This window comes from Hypanus sabinus, chromosome 19 (assembly GCF_030144855.1).
Source record: "Hypanus sabinus isolate sHypSab1 chromosome 19, sHypSab1.hap1, whole genome shotgun sequence".
NCBI lineage: Eukaryota > Metazoa > Chordata > Chondrichthyes > Myliobatiformes > Dasyatidae > Hypanus > Hypanus sabinus.
Window position 1 is genome coordinate 24,234,861 of NC_082724.1, and position 22,266 is coordinate 24,257,126.

Sequence of the window (22,266 nt, forward strand, 5' to 3'; positions counted from 1 at the left end):
AAGTTCAAAGTAAAATTTATTATCAGAGTACATACATGTCCCCACATACAACCCTGAGATTCTTTTTCTGTGGGCATGCTTAGCAAATCTACAGAACAGTAACTGTAAACAAGACCAAAGGACAACGAACTGCAGATATGAAATGCAGATATAAATAAATAGCAATAAATAACAAGCATGAAATAACAAAGGAGTCCTTTTATTATTATCCCCTTTTGTTCAAAAGTCTGAAGGTTGAGGGGTTAGTAACTGTTCTTGAACCTGGTGGTGCGAGTCCTGAGGTTCTTGTACCTTCTACCTGATGGCAGCAGTGAGGAAAGAGCACAGCCTGGGTGGTGAGGATATTTGATGATGGATCCTGCTTTTCTACAGCAGTGTTTCATGTGAAAGTGCTCAATGGTTGGGGTGGGGGGGGGGGGGGGGTTTACCCGTGAAAGACACCATCTAGTGGAAACTATTTTCAAACAGCTTTTAAGTTGGGTTCTTGTGACTCTAGAGGAAACTGCATCTGGGTGCAGTCTGAGAATGTGTAATATGCAGTGAATGGTTTTAATGCAATTGCTGCTCATGGCCTACAAAACCAAGAACAAAGTTTCAGCTTTCCATTTACATATATATTAGCTGTTGAACACTTGTCAAGATGACTTTCTGCCTTTTAATAGGGAAGTAACTGTAGGCTGTAGTGAAGTGTATTAATACGATATTTGGGGTAGCACAGTATCGTCGTGGTTTGTGCAATGCTGTTACAGTGCTAGAGACCTGGGTTCAATTCCTGCTGCTGCCTTTGAGAGTTAGTACGTTCTCCCTGTGACCACGTGGCTTCCCTCCAGGTGCTCTGCTTATCTCCCGCATTCCAAAGGCTCACAGGGTGGCAGGTTCTTTGTCACGTGTGTGTTAATTGGGATTAGGCTGAGATAGCTGGGCGGCGCAGATCGTTGGGCTGGAGGGTCTGTTATCGCCCTGTATCTCTAAATGAAACTAATTCAGAATGCTGCAATATCCAGACGAGGAGAACATGACGTATTCAGAGTAGGGAGAGGATAAACAGCAAGTCAATGCTTTTTCTCTCAGCAGAAATGTCTCCTTATTCTGAGAAGAACTTCACCCTTGACAGACTAATGTACTGTTGAAGTACAGTTTTCAATAGGTTTCGGTGGGTACATTTAATATCAGAGAAATGTTTACAGTATACATCCTGAGATTCTTTTTTTTCGCAAACATCCATGAAAACAGAGGAGTGCCCCAAAGAATGAATGACAGTTAAGCATTAGAACCTCAAAGCGCCCCCCAGCTCCCCCCTCCCATACACAAGTACCAGCAGCAAGGCAACAACCCACCCCCACCAGCAAAATGCCCTGAACCAAAATGCCCTGCTGCTGCCTGAGGATTAACATCAGGTGAATCCTGAATCTTGAAGTTTCATCAACTACATTGTTTATTACTGTGAAACATACTGGAAAAAGGGCCATATTTTTCTATTAAAAACACTGGTGGTTGTGGGGGAATTGCGAGCCTCTAGCTCCCTAACTGTCGGAAAGTTCAGGAATTCTGCACAATTATGCACGAATGTGAAGTCTGAACTTCATCAGAATCACAAGTTAAAGCTCAGAGTGGGTCATTCAGCATTCCAAGGCTCTACTGGCAAATCCTGCAAATTCTTTCAAAATACTTAGCATGCTTATGAACATTGCTCCAGGAATGATAAAGTACTCGGTTCGCACATCAGCCATGCTCTCTGAGATTTAGAGATTTTCGTTTTGTATTCTGATTCTCAGATCTCCCCATACAACACTTTTCTTGTTCACATACTTTTAGGGTATTTGTGCATTCTCTTAAATTTGTTGCAACCCTTACCTCATATTTTCTCTTTGCCTATTTTCTGTTTTACTGCACCACCAATCTTCTTGAAATCACCTACATTAACAACTTGGCAATTGTCAAGGGCTTTTTTTATGTTGCTCCATCTTACTTTTGATCACAGATGGAGATCTGGCATGAGTTTCCCTTCTTCCTGTGAGAAAACACTTCCACTGCAAGAGAAATACCTTCACTTAAAGTTTCTTATTGTTCAACTACAAGTTTCCCTGTTGAACCGTTTTTCCAATTTGCCTGGTCAAGTGTGTTCTCATTTCACTGACACTAAATTTCCTCCAGTTGGATATTTCTACCTTTGAATCACCTCCTTCTATAGCAATTCCAAACTTTATGATATGATTATCTCAACAGTAACTTTAGATTTCAATTTTAAGTTTCAGCAAAGATTGATTTGGCACAAAAATCACCACTAGAATCATACTCAATGTGCCAACATCAGCAAATTAGAGCTTGCAAATTTCACAGGCCGTGAAGCCACCATTAATGCAATGGTGTGAGAATTACCATAAATGAACTTGGAGAAAGGAATGGATACTATGCTGTGAAAGTATATGAAGGTTAACAAAACAATGACAACATGAGAGGCTTTTCAAGTTAGGAAGGACAGTTACAACATAGAAGTACCTGAATTAGATCAAAATACCCGAAGGGCTTTCTCTGAATGGAAGAAGCAAGATGATGCAAAAGATATCCACAGACAGAAGAACAAAAGGAGGTATTCAGTTGCACACTGTAGCAGTAAGATGGACAAGCCATAAGACCATGAGATACAGCAGCGGAACTAGGCCATTCAGCCCATCGAGTACTCTGCCATTCAATTGCGGGCCTATCCAATTCTTCCAGGCATCCCCACTCCCCTGCCTTCTCCCCATACCCTTCAACGTCCTGGCTAATCAAGAACCCATCTATCTCAGCTTTAAACGCACTCAATGACTTGGCTCCCATAGCCGCTTGTGGCAGCAAATTCCACAGATTTTCCACCCTCTGACTAAAGTAATTTCTCCACATCTCTGTTCTAATTGGACATCCTTCAATCCTGAAGTCCCGCTTGTCCTAAAAAACTTGGAAAAACTTCTAAAAACAGTAGGTGGAAGCTGATTTTTAGAGGATTAAGTAAGAAGGCAGAATTGGCATGAATGCTCAGTTTGGAATGAGTTAGGTTTTAAGGGGTACAGCTCAGGAAGCTGTTACAAGGGAGAATCAGAAACAAAAAATCCAGCCTAGAGGGATCAAAATAGTAGGCAGCGTATAAACACAAGTGATTCTGGAGATACGGGAAGTAGAGTGTAGCACTTATGAAAAATTTGAGATTGTATAAGGATTTCGTATTACCAAACTCTCCCCAAATTCGGAAGCATTCACTGTACAACAGATATTTCCCCAAAAGGAATGCATTGTGAATGGAACTCAAGTGAACCCACATTGTATTCTCCACAGAACAACATGGTTATTACATCACAAAATGCAGGAAAAAACTTGGCAGGTCAGGCAGCTTCTTTGGAGGTTAATGGACAGTCAATGTTTCCTTCATTTGATATCAACTCAAAATATCAACTGTCCATTTCCCTCCACAGATAATGTCTGATCTGCTAAGCTCCATTAGCTTTTTTTTTGTAATTTATATTTTATTGAAGTTCATCATCATCAAAGTATTTCAGATATTGTACATATATATCATATAGTCATATATGCCACAAATCTCCACATTTTATCTGAGGTATACACTTATAGAAAAGAGAGGAAAGAAAGAACAAGCAAATGTGTTGCTCAAGATTCATGCATCTGTAGTCTTGAAGTTCTAGCACGGTTTTTACCTCCATCGTAACATGCAACACAATTTGAGCCAGAGTGGTTCCGAAAAGATTTGGCAGCTACCTATTATTGCAATGTGCTTCCCTTCATTTCATATTTAATCTTTGTTTAAAAAACATTGAACAATCAACAACCAAAATATATACAGTGTGGTAACTGCAAACATTTCTAACCTTCAAGTAAACGGGAGCATCTCTGTCATACAGACTGTCAAAGGAGTTCCTTTTGTTAGCCGACTGACGAATTCTGAAACAAAATTGCGTATCTCCAAGGCAACCTATAACAAACAAATGCAAAACAGATTTATTATGTTTTCCCTCTACTATGCTAGCAATTTCCAAAAAAAACAGCATTCTGTAATGGAGGCATTTGAACAAAAAATATTATCTTAAAAGATACTGTTAGTGGCATTCAAATTTTCTGCTGAGTGACTATGAATCTAATTGGGATGAGAAACCTGATGTGTAAATAAGTACAATTTAACCAATAAGATCACGGTGGAATCTATTGAATTTTCTGCCACAGTAAGCATTTCTGATCATTAAATATATTCAGCGAATTAGATATAATTCTAATAGACATCAATGAATATGGGAAGAAAACAGGACCAGGGAACTGAATTTGAATATCAGCAATTATCATATTGAATGGTTGAGTTGGCTTGAGGAGACAATTAGCCTACACTTGCCCAATTTCTCTGTTTCCATTAGGATGATAGAGTATACTGAGACATCTGGCTTACTCATGCAGGATCTCTTAGGGAATGAGGCAGGGTAAGTAATTGAAGTGGCTGTCAGGGAGCACTATGGGTCTTATGACTATGATACTATTATATTTAAGAAAGTGATGGAAAAGGATAAGATAGATCCACAGGTTCGGGTCCTAAACTGAAGCAGATCTAATTTCAGGGGAATTAGACAGCTTCTGGCAGAGGTCAATCGAGTGAATCTGTTTGAAGGGAAAGGAATGAATGGCAAAGTGGGAGGCTTTTCAGACTATCCAGGAGCAGCATGTTCCCGCTAGACTGAAGGGTAATTCCAGCAAGTTCAGGGAACGTTGGCTGGTGAGAGATATTGAGGCTCTAGTTAAGAAAAAATGACCATACATTTAATTTGGAAACCCGGATTGTGCAAATCATTTTTGACTATAAAAAGATTAAGAATACTCTCAAGAGGGAAGTCATGAGGCCAGAGAGAGGAGATGAGATGGATCTGGCAGATAAGGTTAACTATAACCCTTGAAGTTCTATGTAAAAGGGTGGTTAGGAAGAGAATAGGTCCTTTTGGAGATGGGTGGGATTTTTCAACAAATACTTCTCCATGATGTTTACTGAGGTAAAAGTCGTGGTTACTCAAGAGATGAGCAAAACTACTGAAGAGGTGTCAGAGGACATTCACATTGGAAGGGAGGGGGTATTTGCATGTATAAGTGCATTAATATGGATAAATTCCCAAGGCCTAACCAAGTGCATTGTCAGGCTTTGTGGGAGGCTACTGGAAAAAATGCAGGGGTCCCTGTGGAGATCTTTGCTTCATTGTTAGCCATCAGTGAAGTTCCTGAAGACTAGAAGGTGGTCAAGAAGGGTAGAAAAGAAAAGCCAGAGAACTACAGGCCAGTCAGCTGAACATTAGTACTAGGGAAGTTACCAGACGGAAGGCTAAGAAACAGGATCTGCCAGCATTTGGGTAGACAGGGTCCGATTAGGAGGAAATGGCATGACTTTGTGCATGGGAAGTCATGCCTGAAGAACCTTTTAGAGTTTTTGAAGAAGCAACCTAAAAGGAAGATAAGGGTAAAGCAATGGATGTTATCTACTTGGATTTTAGCAAGGCCTTCCAGGCCAGCCTGAAAAGTCAGGTCTCAGGGAATTTAGGGCAGCTGATTAGGTGGATTCAACATTGTCTCAGAGGTGGTTGAAGGTTGTTTCTAGGAATGGAGGCTGGTGATTAGTGGTGTGTCACAGGGGTTGGTGTTGGGAGTCTTGTTATTTGTTACTTATATAAATGAACTGGAGGTGAATGATCACCAAGTTTGTGGACAACATTAGATTGGATGTTGATAGTGAATGTTACCATTACAAGTGGATCTTGATCATTAAAGAAATAGGCTGAAGAGTGGCAAATGGATTTGAAATCAGATAAATGCATGGTGATATACTTTGGAAAGTCAAACTAGTGCAGGACTTGTACTATTAATAGCACAGCACTAGGGAGTACAACAGAAACAAAGTTCAAAGTAAATTTTATTATCAAAGTACATATATGTCACCACATACAAACCTGAGATTCATTTTCTTGTGGGCATACTTAACAATTCTATAGAATAGTACCTATAATGGAATCAATGCAATACTGTCTGACCAGGATGTTCAACCAGTGCAGATGACAGCAAACTGTGCAAGTCTAAAATGAAGAAAGGTGGTGAAAAAGGCATGTAGCATGCTAGCCTCCATCAGTATAGGAGATGGAACATTATGTTGCAGTTGTACAAGTTGCTGGTGAGGTTGCAGTTGGAGTACCGGGTACTGTTTTCACCTCCTTGTTATAGGAAAGATATGGTTAAAGTGGAAAAGACACGAGGATGCTGCCTAGAAAGGGTCTGAGTTATAGGGAGAGTTTAGCTGAGCTAGAACTTTATTCCATTGAATGTAGAATGATGGGTGACCTTAGAGAAATGTTTAAAATGACAAGTGGCATGGATAAGGTGGACAGCAGCAGCCTTTTCTCCCAGAGTAGGGGAATCCAAAACCAGGGGAATTGGTTCAGGGTGAGAGAGGACGGATTTTAAAGGAACACGAGGGGTAACTTTTTCCATGCAAAGGGTGGTGGATATCTGGAACAAGCTGTTAGAAGTGGTTGAGGAGGGTACAATAGTATAATTTAAGAAGGAACCACAGTGGAGTAGCGGTTAGCATCATGCTATTACAGTTTGGGACGTCGGAGTTCAGATTTCCATTCTAGTGTCCTCTGTAAGAAGTTTGTATATTCTTCACGTGAGTGCATGGGTTTCCTCCAGGTGCTCTGGTTTTCTCCCACAGTCCAAAGCCATGGTGGTTAGTAGGTTAATTGGTCATTGTAAATTGTCCTGTGATTAGGCTTGGGTTAAATAGGTGGGTTGCTGGGTGGTGCAGCTCGTTGGGACGGAAGAGCCTGTTTCGCACTCTATCTCCAAAATTTCAAAAAAAAAGCACGTGGATAGGTACATGTTGGGCAGGTCTTAGAGAGATTAATGTAAGAAATTGGGCTAGCTGGGTGAGCACCATGGGAAACACGGACTAGTTGGGCAGAAACAACTGAATCAGTTCTGCATTGCTCTAAGGCTCCCTGCTTCTAATTTTGATATTCTCCTGTTCTAATATTGATGATTTAGTAAATAATCCAAGTATACCAGAGCTCTTATCATTTTTTAATTCACAAATGTTTTAAATTCAAGTGTAGTTCCCCACAGTATTAACCAAATATCATGTTCAGTCATGACTGAAATGTTGCTCATTTAACTCAATAAAACAATTCCATTCAGACACTACAAAGCAGTTTACGTTTATTTATCCCAAGCCAACTATTACAAGTTAATATCCTGTGATCAAGTATTTCAACATCCTCCACTCTACAAGCTGTTGCAAGTCAGATTTAATGCAATGTTTGAGACAAATACACAAATTCTTACATAGTGAGTCATAAACCTGCCCAGACCCAAAGCAAAAATCACAAAACCATTTAAATAAAAATATTGTATCTTCCGTTTCTTGTTTATCTCGCATTCGAGAAAGGGGAATCTTGGCAAGTTTTTCCCCATGTGTGGTTAAAATAAATAACATTGAAAGATGTGCTTGTACATTCACCAGATACAGCATATATAGAACTTTAGATCACAGAAACGGAGACCAACCATTTCTTGAACCCAACTATTTGCAGTTCTTCAACTATTCAGCCCCACAAATAGGGCCAATCTGCACACCACACTCTACTCAACCCCAGTAGAGCCTCATTGATCAGCCACCTAAATACTGTAACGATACAAGAGACTGCAGATGCTGGATTACAAAAATTACAAAAAGTCGCTGGAGGAACTCTGCAGGTCAGGCAGCATCTATGACGGCAAAAAGACAGTCAACATTTTGGGTTGAGACGCTGCATTACGACTGAAAGTGTAAAGAAGAAACTGCCAGAATAAAGAGGTAAGTCGGAGGTTTGAGGCAGAAGCTCACAAGCAACTGGAAAATCCAGTTCAAGAGAGTTGATGGGCAGGTGGGGTGGGAGATGATGAATGGAATCAGATAAGAAAAAAAGGCAATGAGTCAAATCAGAATGGAAAGGGATGGTGGCAAAATGGGAACAGTGGGAGAAGGGGAAGGGATTGGGACAAATTTGATAGTGTCTGTGGGTACAAGGCAAATGGAACCATGCAAAGAAGGGGAAGAAACTGGGTAACAAAATGGCTGGGGGTGGGGGGGGGGTGAATGGCTTTGCAAAGAACTGGGTGTATTAGAGGACATGAGTGGATCAGTAGGAAAGAGAAAGGAATAGAGGGGGTACAGGTTATCTGAAATTGGAGAATTCAAATGGTTATACAGACTACCCGGATGTTGTTTCTCTAGTCTGTGTTTTGTCTCACCCTGGCAGCAGAAACAGCCAGGGACAGAAAGGTCAGTATGGGAATGAGCAAAGGAGATGAAATGGCTTGCAACTGGTAGCTCAAGATGGCTATTGCAAGACTATAGTGGCTCAGCAACAGTATTAGAGGCTGCTCACTTCCCAACATTGCAAGGACCTTCAGCTCAGCAACAAGGCACATATTAGAACCCTCTACTTGCCTGGATGAGTGCCTCGTTAACAACTCTACTATCCACAACAAACCAGTTGCTCCAATGGCATCTCATCAAACACTATAAACTTTCAATTTTTCCACCACCATTATATACAATGGTTGCAACATGTATCATCAATGAGATGCAATGGTGATATTAACTCAGAGAGCACCTCCAAAACCCTTAATTTACTCAATTAAGACAAACAAGGACATTGGGTGCATGAGAACACCGACACTCACAAGTTCACAACCTAGTTACATGCTATTCTAACCTTTGCTATTCCTTCAACAATGGACCCAATACCTGTGCAGTAGCAGTGTGGGATTGCTTACACCAGTAGCACTGCAGTGCTTTAGGGCAGTATTTCACATTATCTTTTTAAAAGCAAATAAGGAATTAACAATAAAAGTGGCCTTGCTGGCAATGCTCACATCCCAATAAATGAATATGTAAAAAAGAATGGAATAATAACAAAAAATATTCTCGGGAAGTTTCCTGATATAATGAACAATGTGCCCATTGTTGTTTAAGAAAGACAGATATACTGCTCAATATCAAACTTAAATGATGCCAGGTAACAAACAACCTCACAAATTATTTGGACCACATGGACATTTATTGGTACAGCACAGCAATTAACATGAACATCTCTTCAGTACTGGTACCTGTCAACCAGCTTCAAAATCCGAGCCTTTGTACCTCCCTCTACATTGGATCCTTGACTTCCTTGTATGTTCAGTCAATGTAGATTGGTAATAACATCTCCTCTTCACTCACAATCAGAATCAGGTTTAATATCATTGACATATATCATGAAATTTGTTAACTAAGTGGCAGCAGTACAATGCAATTCATAATATACAGAAAAATAAGTAATATATGTATATTAAATAGTTAAATTAAAAATTGTGCAAAACCAGAAATAATATATTTTAAAAAGTGAGGTAGTGTTCATGCGTTCAATGTCCATTTAGGAATCAGATGACAGTGGATATACCATGGTCTGGAGGAACATTGTTTCATTTGGTTGTACAGTCGGCCATCCTTATTCGCGGGGGATTGGTTCTGAGACCTCCCGCGGATACCAAAAAACGCGGATGCTCAAATCAAGAGATTTCTAAATGTAATAGTTAAAGACAAAGACAGAGAAAGCAAATGGAACTGATGGACATTTAAGGATGATATAAGGGAGAAAAGTAAAATTTTAGAAATATTAATTGAGAATAGTATGTTTTTTTTATATATATATATATATATACTTTTTAAGTTGCGGGGGGGCTGGGGAGCTTTGAATCGGTTACTACGGGATTCCCGTGTGTAATCACGGCGATTGCCATGACCCGTACAATAGAGGGGGGTAATGTGTTTTTTTTCTTTCACAACATTAGTAGGGGGGTATTTTGTTTTTTTCTTTATTTTCTATTTTTCTTCTATTCTTTTGCCTGGATGATTGGTGGGGACACACATAGCAACATGGAGACTTCTAAAAAGATTTCCCAGGATACAATGAAAGTTGAAAGATTAGGTATTATTAAAGATTGGAGTAACATAAATAAAAATAATGACTAATTTATTGAATTTTTAAAGTTTTAATGTTGACTTATGGAATAAGATAAATGTTGATGATGAGACAAAAAAATCTTTATTAGCAAAGAGATCTTTAATTCAAAATAGACTTATTCCTTTCACAATGGACAATCAACTTTTATATAATTGGATTCAAAAAGGGATTAGATATATAGGGAATTGTTTTGAAGGAGGTATATTAATGTCATTTGATCAATTAAAGAATAAATATAAAATATCAAATAACACTTTATTTTGTTACTTTCAATTAAGGGCTTATTTAAGAGAAAAATTAGGTCAAACAATGTTATTGCTGAAATCTAATGAAATAGAAATTTTAATTCAAAAAGGAAATATTAAAAAAATTATATCTTGTATGTATAATTTGATTCAAAAACAGGCAATTAAACAAGGAGTCCATAAGTCAAGACAAAAATGGGAAAGTGGTTTGAATATTAAAATTGAAGAAACAAATTGGTCAAGACTATGTCTTGATAGTATGACAAATACAATAAATGTTTGGTTAAGATTAGTGCAGTATAATTTTCTACATCAATTATATATTACACCACAAAAAATAAAAAAATTAAATCCAAATTTATCGGATCAGAGTTTCCGATGTAACCAGAAAACTAGTACTTTTTTACATTCGACATGGTCTTGCTCTAAAATTCAACCTTTTTGGACAAATTTAAGACTTTTACTGGAACAAATTACAGGAACACAATTTCCTCATAATCCAATATTACTTTTATTAGGTGTATTGAAGGGATAAAACTGAAACTCAAACTAAATAAATATCAGAAAGAATTTATAAAAATTGCACTGGCAGTAGCCAAAAAAGCTATTGCAGTTACTTGGAAATCGGATACATATTTAAGTATAGACTCTTGGAAGAAAGAAATCTATGGCTGTATTCCATTAGAAAAAATTACTTATAATTTAAGAGATAAATATGAAATATTTCTGAAAATTTGGAGCCCTTATTTACAAAAGACAGGATTAAATCTATAGATGCTCTGAAGATGAAACAATTGGTTATTAGGGGAAAGAAATAAATATACATATTAAAGCTATTACGAATTCCATGGAGCATGTGGAGATCTTCCAACAACCAGGCATTCTTTCTTTCTTTCTTTCTCTTTTTTTTTCTATAGGGCAGCTAGGGGGGAGGGGTTAAGGGGAGGGGGTAAGGGTTATATACATTTTTTTTCATACTTTACTTTGTAACTATTTAAAAATGCAATAAAAAAAGTTTTCAAAAAAAAGTCCCTTATTTAACCTGAATCAGTGCGGTTGTCTTTAGGACCCAGTGGAACCCCAGACTTTATTTAACGCGTTCAGTGCGGTGGACATTAGGACCCGGCGCAGCTCTGAATCCGCAGTGCTTCTGTTCACAAAAATAATCACGATTACGATTGAAAATAAGGTGGAAGTAATAAGGCGATCGGAAAGAGGTGAAACGCCATTAGTCATTGGAAAAGCGTTAGGCTACAGTTGGTCAATGATCGGAACAATTTTAATGGAGCATGAGAAAGGCCCTGCCCCGATGAAATCTACAATTATTACTAAGCAACGCAGCAGTCTATTTATTTATTTATTTATTAATTTTTAAGAAAATTACAAAGAATAAATGTAATGATAAAATAGTGAAAAGAGAAAAAAATAATAATATTGACCCTTCCCCCCCCCCCCCACTTAACCCTTATCTAAAGAAAAAGAGAGAAAGAAAGAAAGAGAAAGAAAGATTGCCTGGATATCGGAGGATCCCCACATGCTCCATGGAGTTCAAAATAATTTTAATTTTTATTTTTACTTTCCCCAATTACTTTATAATTTTATCTTCAAAGGACCTATGTATTTAATCCTATCTTTTGTTGGTAAGGGAGCCAAATTTTCAAAAATATATCATATTCATTTCTTAGATTATATGTAATTTTTTCAAGTGGAATACAACTATGTATTTCATTATTCCAATGATCCATAGTTAAATATAAGTCAGATTTCCAAGTAACTGCAATAACTTTTTTGGCTACTGCCAATGCAATTTTTATAGTTTTTTTCTGATACTTATTCAATTTAAGTTTCGGTATTGCCCCTTCAATGTCTCCTAATAAAAATAATATTGGAATATGTGGGAGTTGTACTCCAGTAATTTATTCCAATAGAAGTCTTAGATTTATCCAAAATGATTGAATTTTAAAACAAGACCAAGTAGAATGTAAAAAAGTACCAATTTCTTGATTACATCGAAAACATTGGTCAGACTTATTTGAATTTAATCTATTTATTTTCTGTGGTGTTATATATAATTGATGTAAAAAATTATATTGTACTAATCTAAGTCGAACATTTATTGTATTTATCATACTATCAGAACATAATCTTAACCAGCTTTTTCCATCAATTTTAATATTCAAATCAGATTCCCATTTTTGTCTTGATTTATGAATTCTTGATTTAATTGTCTCTGCAGTGGTTTAATTATTGAAATACTTATGTTTCTTAAGTGTTTTATATGTATAGAAAGGTAAAATATGTACTGTATACTAAGAAGAATGCTTGACTAACTGACGCTAAGTAATACCGGATGTACCTGTTCTGACTTCAAATCCAACTTAAAGACGGACTCAGGAACAGAACTCATTTATAACCCGGGGACTGCCTGCACTTTTAAGTCATTTCTAGATTACTTATAATACCTAATACAATGTAAATGCTATGTAAATCGTTGTTATACTGTATTGTTTAGGCAGAATGACAAGGAAAAAATAGTCTGTACATGCTCAAACAACAAGTGCCCAAAAGAGAACTTCTGGGTTTTCCCGATCTGCGGTTGGTTGAATCTGCGCATGCGGAATCCGCAGATAAGGAGGACAGTATATGTACATGTACCGTCAGATGACAATAAACTTGATGCACACTCAGTTTTAGAAACAGCTTCTTCCCCTCCACCATCAGACTTCTGAACAGTCCATAAACCAATGAACACTACCTCACTATTCTTTTATGCACAACTTATTTTATTCTTATTGTCTCTGAGAGTTTTGCTACAACAAAAAAAATTTCATGACATATGTCAATGATTTTAAACCTAATTCTGATTCTAAAGGATAAATACAGATTTTGCTACCACACAGCAAAATAAATCTGCATTATAACATTTTCACAATTATCTCTTAATCTGAAATTAAAACAGTAAGCAGAAGTTGCTGTAAAGTCTAATTACTATAGAGAACTGAAACTACATTAACACGAATGGTATTGACTCAGAAATTAAAATGCTTTTTGTTAGCTATTCTACCCGGAAAGTGTTAAAGCTTTCATTCAGTTTTTTGCTAGCAACAAGATATGATCTTATGGGTCATTTTCAAACAACAATCATCTTGGTTTAAATAAATAATTTTCTGTGCCAGTTTCTCCTCTTTTTCAAGTCAGTGATTCCATGGGGATCTGTAAGCAGTTCACATCCATTTTTGTTGTGAATGCCTAGATTGTCCTGGCACATTGTTCATATTTTCTGCATCGCTGAAATTTTCTGCCAATCCCCAGATAATGATCGGCAGTGAAAACTTTTCAAGATATGCAATAAAACCAGAGGAAAATAAATAATGTTGATCACGTATGATTGGAATAAATATTAAGAGTTTCCATAAGAAAAAGCAGGGATACTTACACATTACCTAATTGCATACAAATAATTAAAATAAACACTGTATTAAAATATAATTGCCTGGTAATTCATCCTTGGTTGGGTTCTCTTCATAGTGGCTCCAACATATTGCATTCAGTCATTAACAAACTAGGTATGAATTTCCTGGCAAGAGATTAGTATTGAATGATATTTAAAGTTGCTTCAGCAAAATGGAACATAAAGTGATTGGCTACTAATGTAGGGTGCTGAAGTGTATGAGGGGATTTCAATATTTAACATATTCTCCACAAGTAGCTCCATAAGACATTTGGTATGTATTACTATATATGGACTCAATACAATACAGAAAGTGGCCAAGTCCCTGATTAATTAGTCAACCAATTGCTCAATCCATATACTTCAGCCTTTATTCAATTTCTTCTCCTCTTTCAATAAAGTGTAACATCTCAGATCAAATAAAAGATGAAAGTGTACCAATTAATTTCTTTTCTTGCTCTGTAAAACGAAACCCATATTCCATTTATTGTTTCATGATTAAGCTTATGAAATTGCCATGGAGAATCATGGCACAAAAGAGTGTTCTGCTATTTCCCAGTAAAATATGCAGAGTATTACCTTACCCTATGCTAACTGCCCAAGTCTTCTCTTACTTTTACTCAATTATTTTAATCAAGATACCAAATACAGGTAAACGCAAAGTATTCTGCAGATGCTGGGGTCAAAGCAGCACATACAACAAGCTGGAGGAGCTCAGCAGGTTTTCACCTCTCTCATGATTCCGCCTTCTCCTACTACCCATAGCGCTTTCCCCTTTCATTCTTCACCTTTCCTGCCTATCCTCTCCCCCACCCCTTGATCTTTCCTCTTACTGGTTTTTCACCTGGCACCTACCAGCCTTCTCCTTCCCACCCTCCCTCCACCTTCTTTATAGGGCCCCTGCCCCCTCCCTCTTAAGTCCTGATGAAGGATCTCAGCCCCAAAACGTTGACTGCTTATTTCCACGGATGCTGCCCGACCTGCTGAGTTCCTCCAGCTTGTTGTACGTGTTACCTAATACAGGTGTCCCCTATTTTTCGAGCGTTCACTTTACGACACCTCACTGTTACGAAAGACTTATATTAGTTACCTGTTTTTGTTATCAGAAGGTGTTTTCATTGTTATGAAAAAAGGCAGCGCGCGTGCCGAGCAGCCAATCTCCTCTCCTGGAACTGCATTCTAGCCAGCATTGCTTAAACACGTGCCTGTGAGCACCTGTGCTTTATGGCGATTTATTTTGTGCAGCCATTAGCAAGATGAGTTCTAAGGTATCGGAAAAGCCTAAAAGAGCTCATAAGGGTGTTACACTTAGCGTGAAACTATACATAATTAAGCGTTTCGATCGTGGTGAACGAAGTAAGGACATAGTGAGTCTGGCTTGTGGAAGTTGACAAAGATGATGTTGAAGAGGTCTTGGCCTCCCATGACCAAGAACTGACAGATGAAGAGCTGATGCAATTGCAAGAGGAAAGGATAACAATTGAAACCGAACACTGTAGAGAACAGCCCAAAAGTGAAGTCATCCAGCAACTAAACGTGAAGCAATTGCATGAGATTTTTGCTGCAATTGACAATGCTGCAATGATTACAAAAAAGTATGACTTTAATTTTGAAAGGGTATGTAGGTTTAGGGTATACTTGCAGGATGGTTTGAGTGCTTACAAAGAAGCGTATGATAGAAAAATGCCCGAAGCTAAGCAGTCAAGCATACTGTCGTTTTTCAAGCCTTCCACATCAGCCATAGCAGACGACAAACCTTGACCTTCAATATCAAGGCAGGCAGACATAGGAGACCTGCCTGCCCTGATGGATACAGACGACGATGAGATGACACCCCAGTCTCCCACCACCCCAACCTCCGACGACTCAGCCTGACACATTATCATCAGTGTCGCTGTCTTCCTGATTCCAGTAAGTGAAACTACACTGTACAAATATAATTTCTACTTTATATAGGCTGTGTATTTTTATGAGTTATTTGGTATGATTTGGCAGCTTCATAGTTTAAAGGTTACAGGAGAGAGTGTTTCTGCTGAGAGCGCTCGCGTGAGATTTTTGCTACGGTGGACAGTGCTGTAATGATTGCAGAAGAGTATTTCTACTTTATATAGGCTGTGTATTTATCAGATCATTCCTTCTTTTACTATATGCTACTGTTATTTTAGGTTTTGTGTGTTATTTGGCATGATTTGGTAGGTTATTTTTTGGGTTTGCGAACGTTCACAAATTTTTCCCATATAAATAAATGGAAATTGCTTCTTCACTTTATGACACTTCGGTTTACAAACTGTTTCATAGGAACACTCTACCTTCAAATAGTGGGGGAAACCTGTATTCATATATAAATAATTCAAGTAATTAAAACATTACTATTTGTGAACTGAAATATGAAACATATCTCAAATAGCCCGCCACTCTTTGAGAAAGAAGGGAGGCAAAAGACAGGAAATTATAGACTAGAAATTATAGACTGACTTCAGGCAAGGTGTTAGAATTCACTATTGAAGATGAGGTTTTGGAGTACTTGGAGGTACACTGTAAAACAGATCAACATTAGCATGCTTTCTTAAGGGGAAATCTTCCCTGACAAATCTGTTGGATTTGTTTTGAGAAAATAACAGGCAGGATAGTCAAGGGAGAGTCAGTGGAAATTGTTTACTTGGATGTTCATAAGATTTTTGACAAGCTGCTACACATGAGACTGCTAAACAAGATAAAAGCACATAGTGTTTTGGTAAAGATACTTGCAAAGTCAAAAGGTTGGCTGACTGGCTGAAGGAAAAGAGTGGGAATAACTGGGGGCTTTCTTGGTTGGCCACCGGTGACAACTGGTGTTCTGCAGAGATCTTTCACGTCATAAGTTAACAAGCTGGACGATGGATTTGATGGCTTTGTGGCTAAGTTTGCAGATATTACAAAAATAGTGGAGTGGCAGGTAGTATTGAAGACGGAGGAAGTCTGCAAAAGATTTGGAGATATGAGGAGAATGAGAAAAGAAGTGACAGATGCAATACAATGCAGGGAAATGTATGATCATGTACTTTGGTAGACAGAATAAAGGTGTAGAGTATTTTCTAAATGGTGAACAAACTCAGATATCAGAGGTTCAAAGGGACTTGGGAGTCCTTGTACAGAATTCCCTAAAGGTTCATTTGCAGGCCAAGTTAGTTGTAAGAAGGTAAACGCAATTTTAGCATTAATTTTGAGAGGATACGTTTACAAGAACAAGGATATGAAGCCGAGGCTTTATGAGGCATTGGTCAGACTGCACTTGGAATATTGTGAGCATTTTTGGGCTCCTTATCTAAGGAAAAATGTGCTGACATTGGAAAGGGTTCAGAGGAGGTTCATGAGAATAATCCCAAGAATGAAAGGGTTATTTGAGGAATGAGTGATGGCTCTGGGCTGGTACTTGAAGAAGGATGAGGGGGTTTTATTGAAACCAACCAAGTACTGAATGGTCTAAGTAGAGTGGACATGAAAAGGATGTTTCGAAAAGTGGGAAAATCTAAAATTGGGGCACAGCCTCAAAATAGGACATCATTTTAGAACAGAAGGAGGATTTTCTTTAGCCAGATGGTCTTGAATCTGTGGAATCCATTGCCCATGAAGGCCAAGTCATTGGGTATATTCACAGTGGAGGTTGACGGACTCTTGATAGTAAGTGTGTCAAAGGCTAAAGGGGGAAGGCAGGAGATTGGGGGTCAAGAGAGAAAATAAATCAGCCACGTTCGAATAGCAGAGCAGACTTGACAGGTGCATGGCCTATGCCTTATGATAAAATTGTTTAAAAACCTGTCATAATGCTACAAGCCTAATTTATGCAAGTTAAAAAATGGGCAACAAATGAGTGATGGGAAAAATTGTGACATTCTCTTAGAGTTGTAATTAATTACATTAACATATATTGAAAGGACAAGTTAGAAAAGAGGATTAGGTCTACTAAGGCCATGACAGAGTTAATAGTGCATTGATCCATAACTGCTGCCTCAATCATTAAAAATATGGAAGTGCAAAGTTACTTATTTCTAGCCTTGTATCTATAGTTACTTATTTTCTACACATCTTGCCCCATAATTTCTATTTTAATGACAGTAACTTATAAGCACTCATCATCATTACACTGCAAACCCAACAGCAGTTACAGATCTTCCATCCGTGTAGCATTTATTGAAGGGATCTCGAAGTTGCTCTTTGTACTGATGCTGCAATGTTTAGCAGCCTTCTTATCACTTGATGAAGACTACAGGTATTTATGAAACAACCTCATTGTAAACATCAAAAATCATTACATTTCGACTTTGCTGCATAACTATCACCAGCCGTTTTAAAATAAAAAACAGAATGATAACCCATAATTACTCAGCCGTTAGCCCTAAGAAGCCACTTAAATACTTTAAACTTTGCCTAAATACATAGAACATATTTGCTAAACCGTACAAATTTATACAGATGTTCTGTTAAAAGTATCCTGACTGGTTACATTATGTCTGCTATGGCAATCTGAATGTAAGAAGCTGCAGAGAGTAGTGGACTCTCACAAAACATCATGGGCACATCTCTCCCCACCATTGGCAGTATTTACAGGAGGCCTTGCCTCAAGGCAGTATCTATCATCAAAGATCCCCACCATTTGAGTCATGCCACCTTTTTGCCATCTGGCAGGAGAAACAAAAACCTGACGACCGACTCCACTAAGTTCAAGAACAGCTAATTCCTTTCAATCAACCCACACAAAATGTTAGAGGACATCAGCATGTCAAGCAGCATCTATGGAAATGAATAAACAGGCAAGATTTTGGGCCAAGACCTTCATCACGACTGGAATGGAAGGGAAAAGATGCCAGAATAAGAAAATGGTGGGGGGGGGGGGGGAAGGATGAGGAGGACAAGCTGGTAAATGATAGGTGTAAACACGAGGAAATCTGCAGACACTGGAAATTCAAGCAACACACACAAAATGCTGGTGGAACGCAGCAGGCCAGGCAGCATCTATAGGGAGAAGAGCTGTTGACATCTCGGCCCAAAACGTCGACAATGCTTCTTCCTATAGATGCTGCCTGGCCTGCTGCATTCCAGGTGATAGGTGTAGCCAGGTGGGTGGGGAAGGGGGGGGGGGATGAAGTAAGAAGCTGGGAGGTGATAGGTGGAAAAGGCAAAAGGCTGGAGAAGAAGGAATCTGATAGGAGAGGACAGTGAACCATGGGAGAAAGGGAAGGAGGAGGGGCTCCAGAGGGAGGTCATAAGCAGGTGAAGAGCCAGACTGGGGATTTGGAGAAGAGGGAAGTTGGAGGGGGAGAAAAGACCTGAAGTTGGAGAAACCAATGTTCATGCCATCAGGTTGGATGCTTACTAGATAGACTGAGGTGCTGCTCCATCAAATCTCATCATGGTAGAAGGGGCGGCCATGGACCGACATAATGGAACGGGGTTAGGGATAGGAATTAAAATGGCTGGCCACCTGGAAATTTCACTTTACAGATGAAAAATTCTTTTAACAGTGCGCAACAAAGCACTCCCTGATCTACATCAGGCCTCACCAATGTAGAAGAGGCTGCATTAGGAGCACCAGATACAGCCGATAAGTGTCAGGAGGGAGAAAAGTGGGTAGGGATGAATGCACTAAAATACTGTACACTGTTTCATTTGTTCTAATTGTGTTTATTTGCAATTATTGTGTATACTTTGTTTGTCTTTCATGTGAATACTGCATTATATGATGCTACGTGTCTGTGATGCTGGTGTAAGTTCTTCATTGAATTTTTGCACACACGTGGAACATATGAGAGTACAGCACCTGAACAGCCCCTTATGTGTTCAGCCCCACCTGAAGACAAATTAAATTAGCAATCAAGTGCCTAACTAAACTAACCCCTTTTGCCTACACAATATTAATATCCTGCCATTTCCTGCACATTAATCTGCCTATCAAATAAACTCTTAAACCTCCTTCCCATCATATTTGCCTCTAATACCACCTCGGGCAGCACATTCCAGGCATCCACCACTGTGGGAAAAATGCCCCAAACAGCTCCTTTGAATTTACCCTCTCTTCGCACATTAATTGCATTCTGGTATAAGAGATTTCAACCTTGGGGGAAAACTACTGGCTATGTACTCAAATCTACGTCTCTCTTAATCTTATAAAATTCAGTCAGATATCCCCTCAGTCTTCACAGCACCAGAAGAATCAGCCCAAGATTGTCCAACCTTTCCTTCTAGCACATGCCATCTATTCCAGGCAGTATCCCAGTTAAGCCTCTTCTGCGTCCTCTCCAAAAACCCTTGTCATTGGGCTAACAGAATTGAATGTAATACTCCAGATGTGGCCTAACTTAAGTTTCATAAAGCTGCGAAATAACTTCCTAACTCTTGTACTCAATTCCTTGACTAATAAGGGCAAGCACAGCATATACCTTCATACCACTGTCAACCTATGTCAGCATTTTCAGGAGCTAACCACTTGGACCCTGAGTTCCTCGGCTCTTCAACACTATTAAGGATCTTGTCATTAACAGCATACTGTCTATTTGCATTTGATTTCCCAAGGTGCAGCACTTCACATTTGGCCAGGTTAATCTCTGGTAGAAGTGCATATGACAATAAATTCAACTATGTCTTTGAAGTCAGTACAGCACAGGAAAAGGCCCTATAGCCGAAGGTGCCCATCATTGCTGACCATGATGCCAATTGAATCTAATCCCATCTGCTTGTACATGACCTATATCCCTCCAACCCCTGCCTGTTAAAACACCTTTTGCTATTACACCACTGCGTCCACCACTTCCCATGGTGACACATTCTTGGCACCTATCACTCACTATGTGAAGAAAAACTTGCCTCATAAGCCTCTTATACATTTTTCTTCTCTCTCACCATAAAGGTACGCCCTCTAATATTTCCATCGTGGAAAGTAGACAATCTACTCTATTTATATCACTCATTTTTTTTTCCCAATTTGCAAAACCATGCATAGTTTTTAAAATAAAAATGTTCAGCCTTCTACCTTAAATACACACAAATCCAATCTTCAGTTTCTGATAAATACACAAAATGCTGGTTAAATACTGCTTTTCTTTTTCTCTTTTCTTGTTCACTGTTCCTGAAAATTCTTCAAGTGCTCAGACAGTTTATTGACACCAATTTCACTGTTTAGCAGGAATTTCACTGAGCTGATCCTACTTTGTGACATCAGAAAAGAGGAAGCCCACACAAACACTCCTTGGTGGATTTTAAGTACAGCAGCAAAGACCATTATTCAGATGCTTATTACAAAACCCAAAGAAGCTTCTTATAGCCTGGCCCAAAATGGATATTTCACTTAAGCCTATTAAGTTCAGACATAAACTTACCTTTACCTCAAGGGTTTTATTTTCTACAAGTCTTAGGCCAAAAATATCATTTTTCCCATTTGCTTTTGTTTGTAAACTTATTAACCCAAAATATTGCCATTAATATGTTGTCAGCTTGTACCTCCACTTTTTCCTCAGTCCTAACTAAGCACAATACTTTAATTTATTCACAGAAATTAAATGTTGTTTTAAAAAACCAAACTGCATTTCAAATCAAAATGCTCATCTTATTGATAATCCTTTAAATTGTTGCCAAGTTTGCCACCCATCTTGGTACCTTCTGCACAAAGCAACAACACTCCCTCTGGGTTTATTATCCATTACACTGAAATACACAGTAAACAGAAGTCATAACACTGTGGAATACCATTAGTCATAAGCTATCACTGGAAAGTATTCCCGCAATTCATTATTCGTTTATATCTCCAAACAGTCATGTGGTGTCTTGTCAAAAGCGTTCCTAAAAGTCCACTAAAATTTCTCTTATTTTGTAGCTCCTCAGAAAAAATGCTCTGAGTCTTTTTTCCCATGAAGTTTATACTGCCTACAGTTAGCTATATTTTCAATTATGTAGCAAATTAATATTTAATTGATGTTAATATTTTCCTGACTAGCATTTAATCATCTCAATCACATATGCTTCTTGGTTTTCCATCTCTCCAACAGCAGTCTTTAACAAGTATATCGTAGTTAGCAAGTATTTATTCAATGCTTTGTCCCTTCTGAGGATGCTAACTAACTTAACATTATATTTGTTTCTACTGATGGACATGCAAAGTCCATACATACTTTTGAATTCTGTGGCTCTTCTAGTCCTCTTAGTTCCTATTAATTAATTTTAGATGTGACATAACCACATCATCCAATAGGTAACTTCCCTTTTCAAGAAAAGGTTACATAACTATTTTTGAAATAAAAAGAAACGTTTTCCCATCACATCAGTTTCATTCATCATCAGCTCAGCTAGCTCCATTTTAAAAATCTGCCCTTATCCAATGTTCTAGTGTGTTAAGCTATCTTCTATGTTCTTATTGAAATCTTTTCCAAAGACATTTTACATGCATTCAGGTGACAAACCTGATGTATTTCATTAATCATGAAAAGATCTAGCTTCTGCCCTTGTAGGTCCACAAACAAGCTGCATCATCAAGGAATCTTTC

General features: G+C 38.3%; 1 protein-coding gene across 1 annotated transcript in view; it reads right to left on the bottom strand.

Annotated features, from left to right (window-relative positions):
• The window catches only part of dennd6aa (DENN/MADD domain containing 6Aa), an 84,098-nt gene that overhangs the window by 55,153 nt on the left and 6,679 nt on the right, over positions 1 to 22,266 (bottom strand). Inside the window, exon 4 of the mRNA XM_059944194.1 lies at positions 3,861 to 3,964. Within this exon, the coding sequence (XP_059800177.1) occupies positions 3,861 to 3,964 (104 nt within the window). The remainder of the gene's footprint in view (positions 1 to 3,860; positions 3,965 to 22,266) is intronic.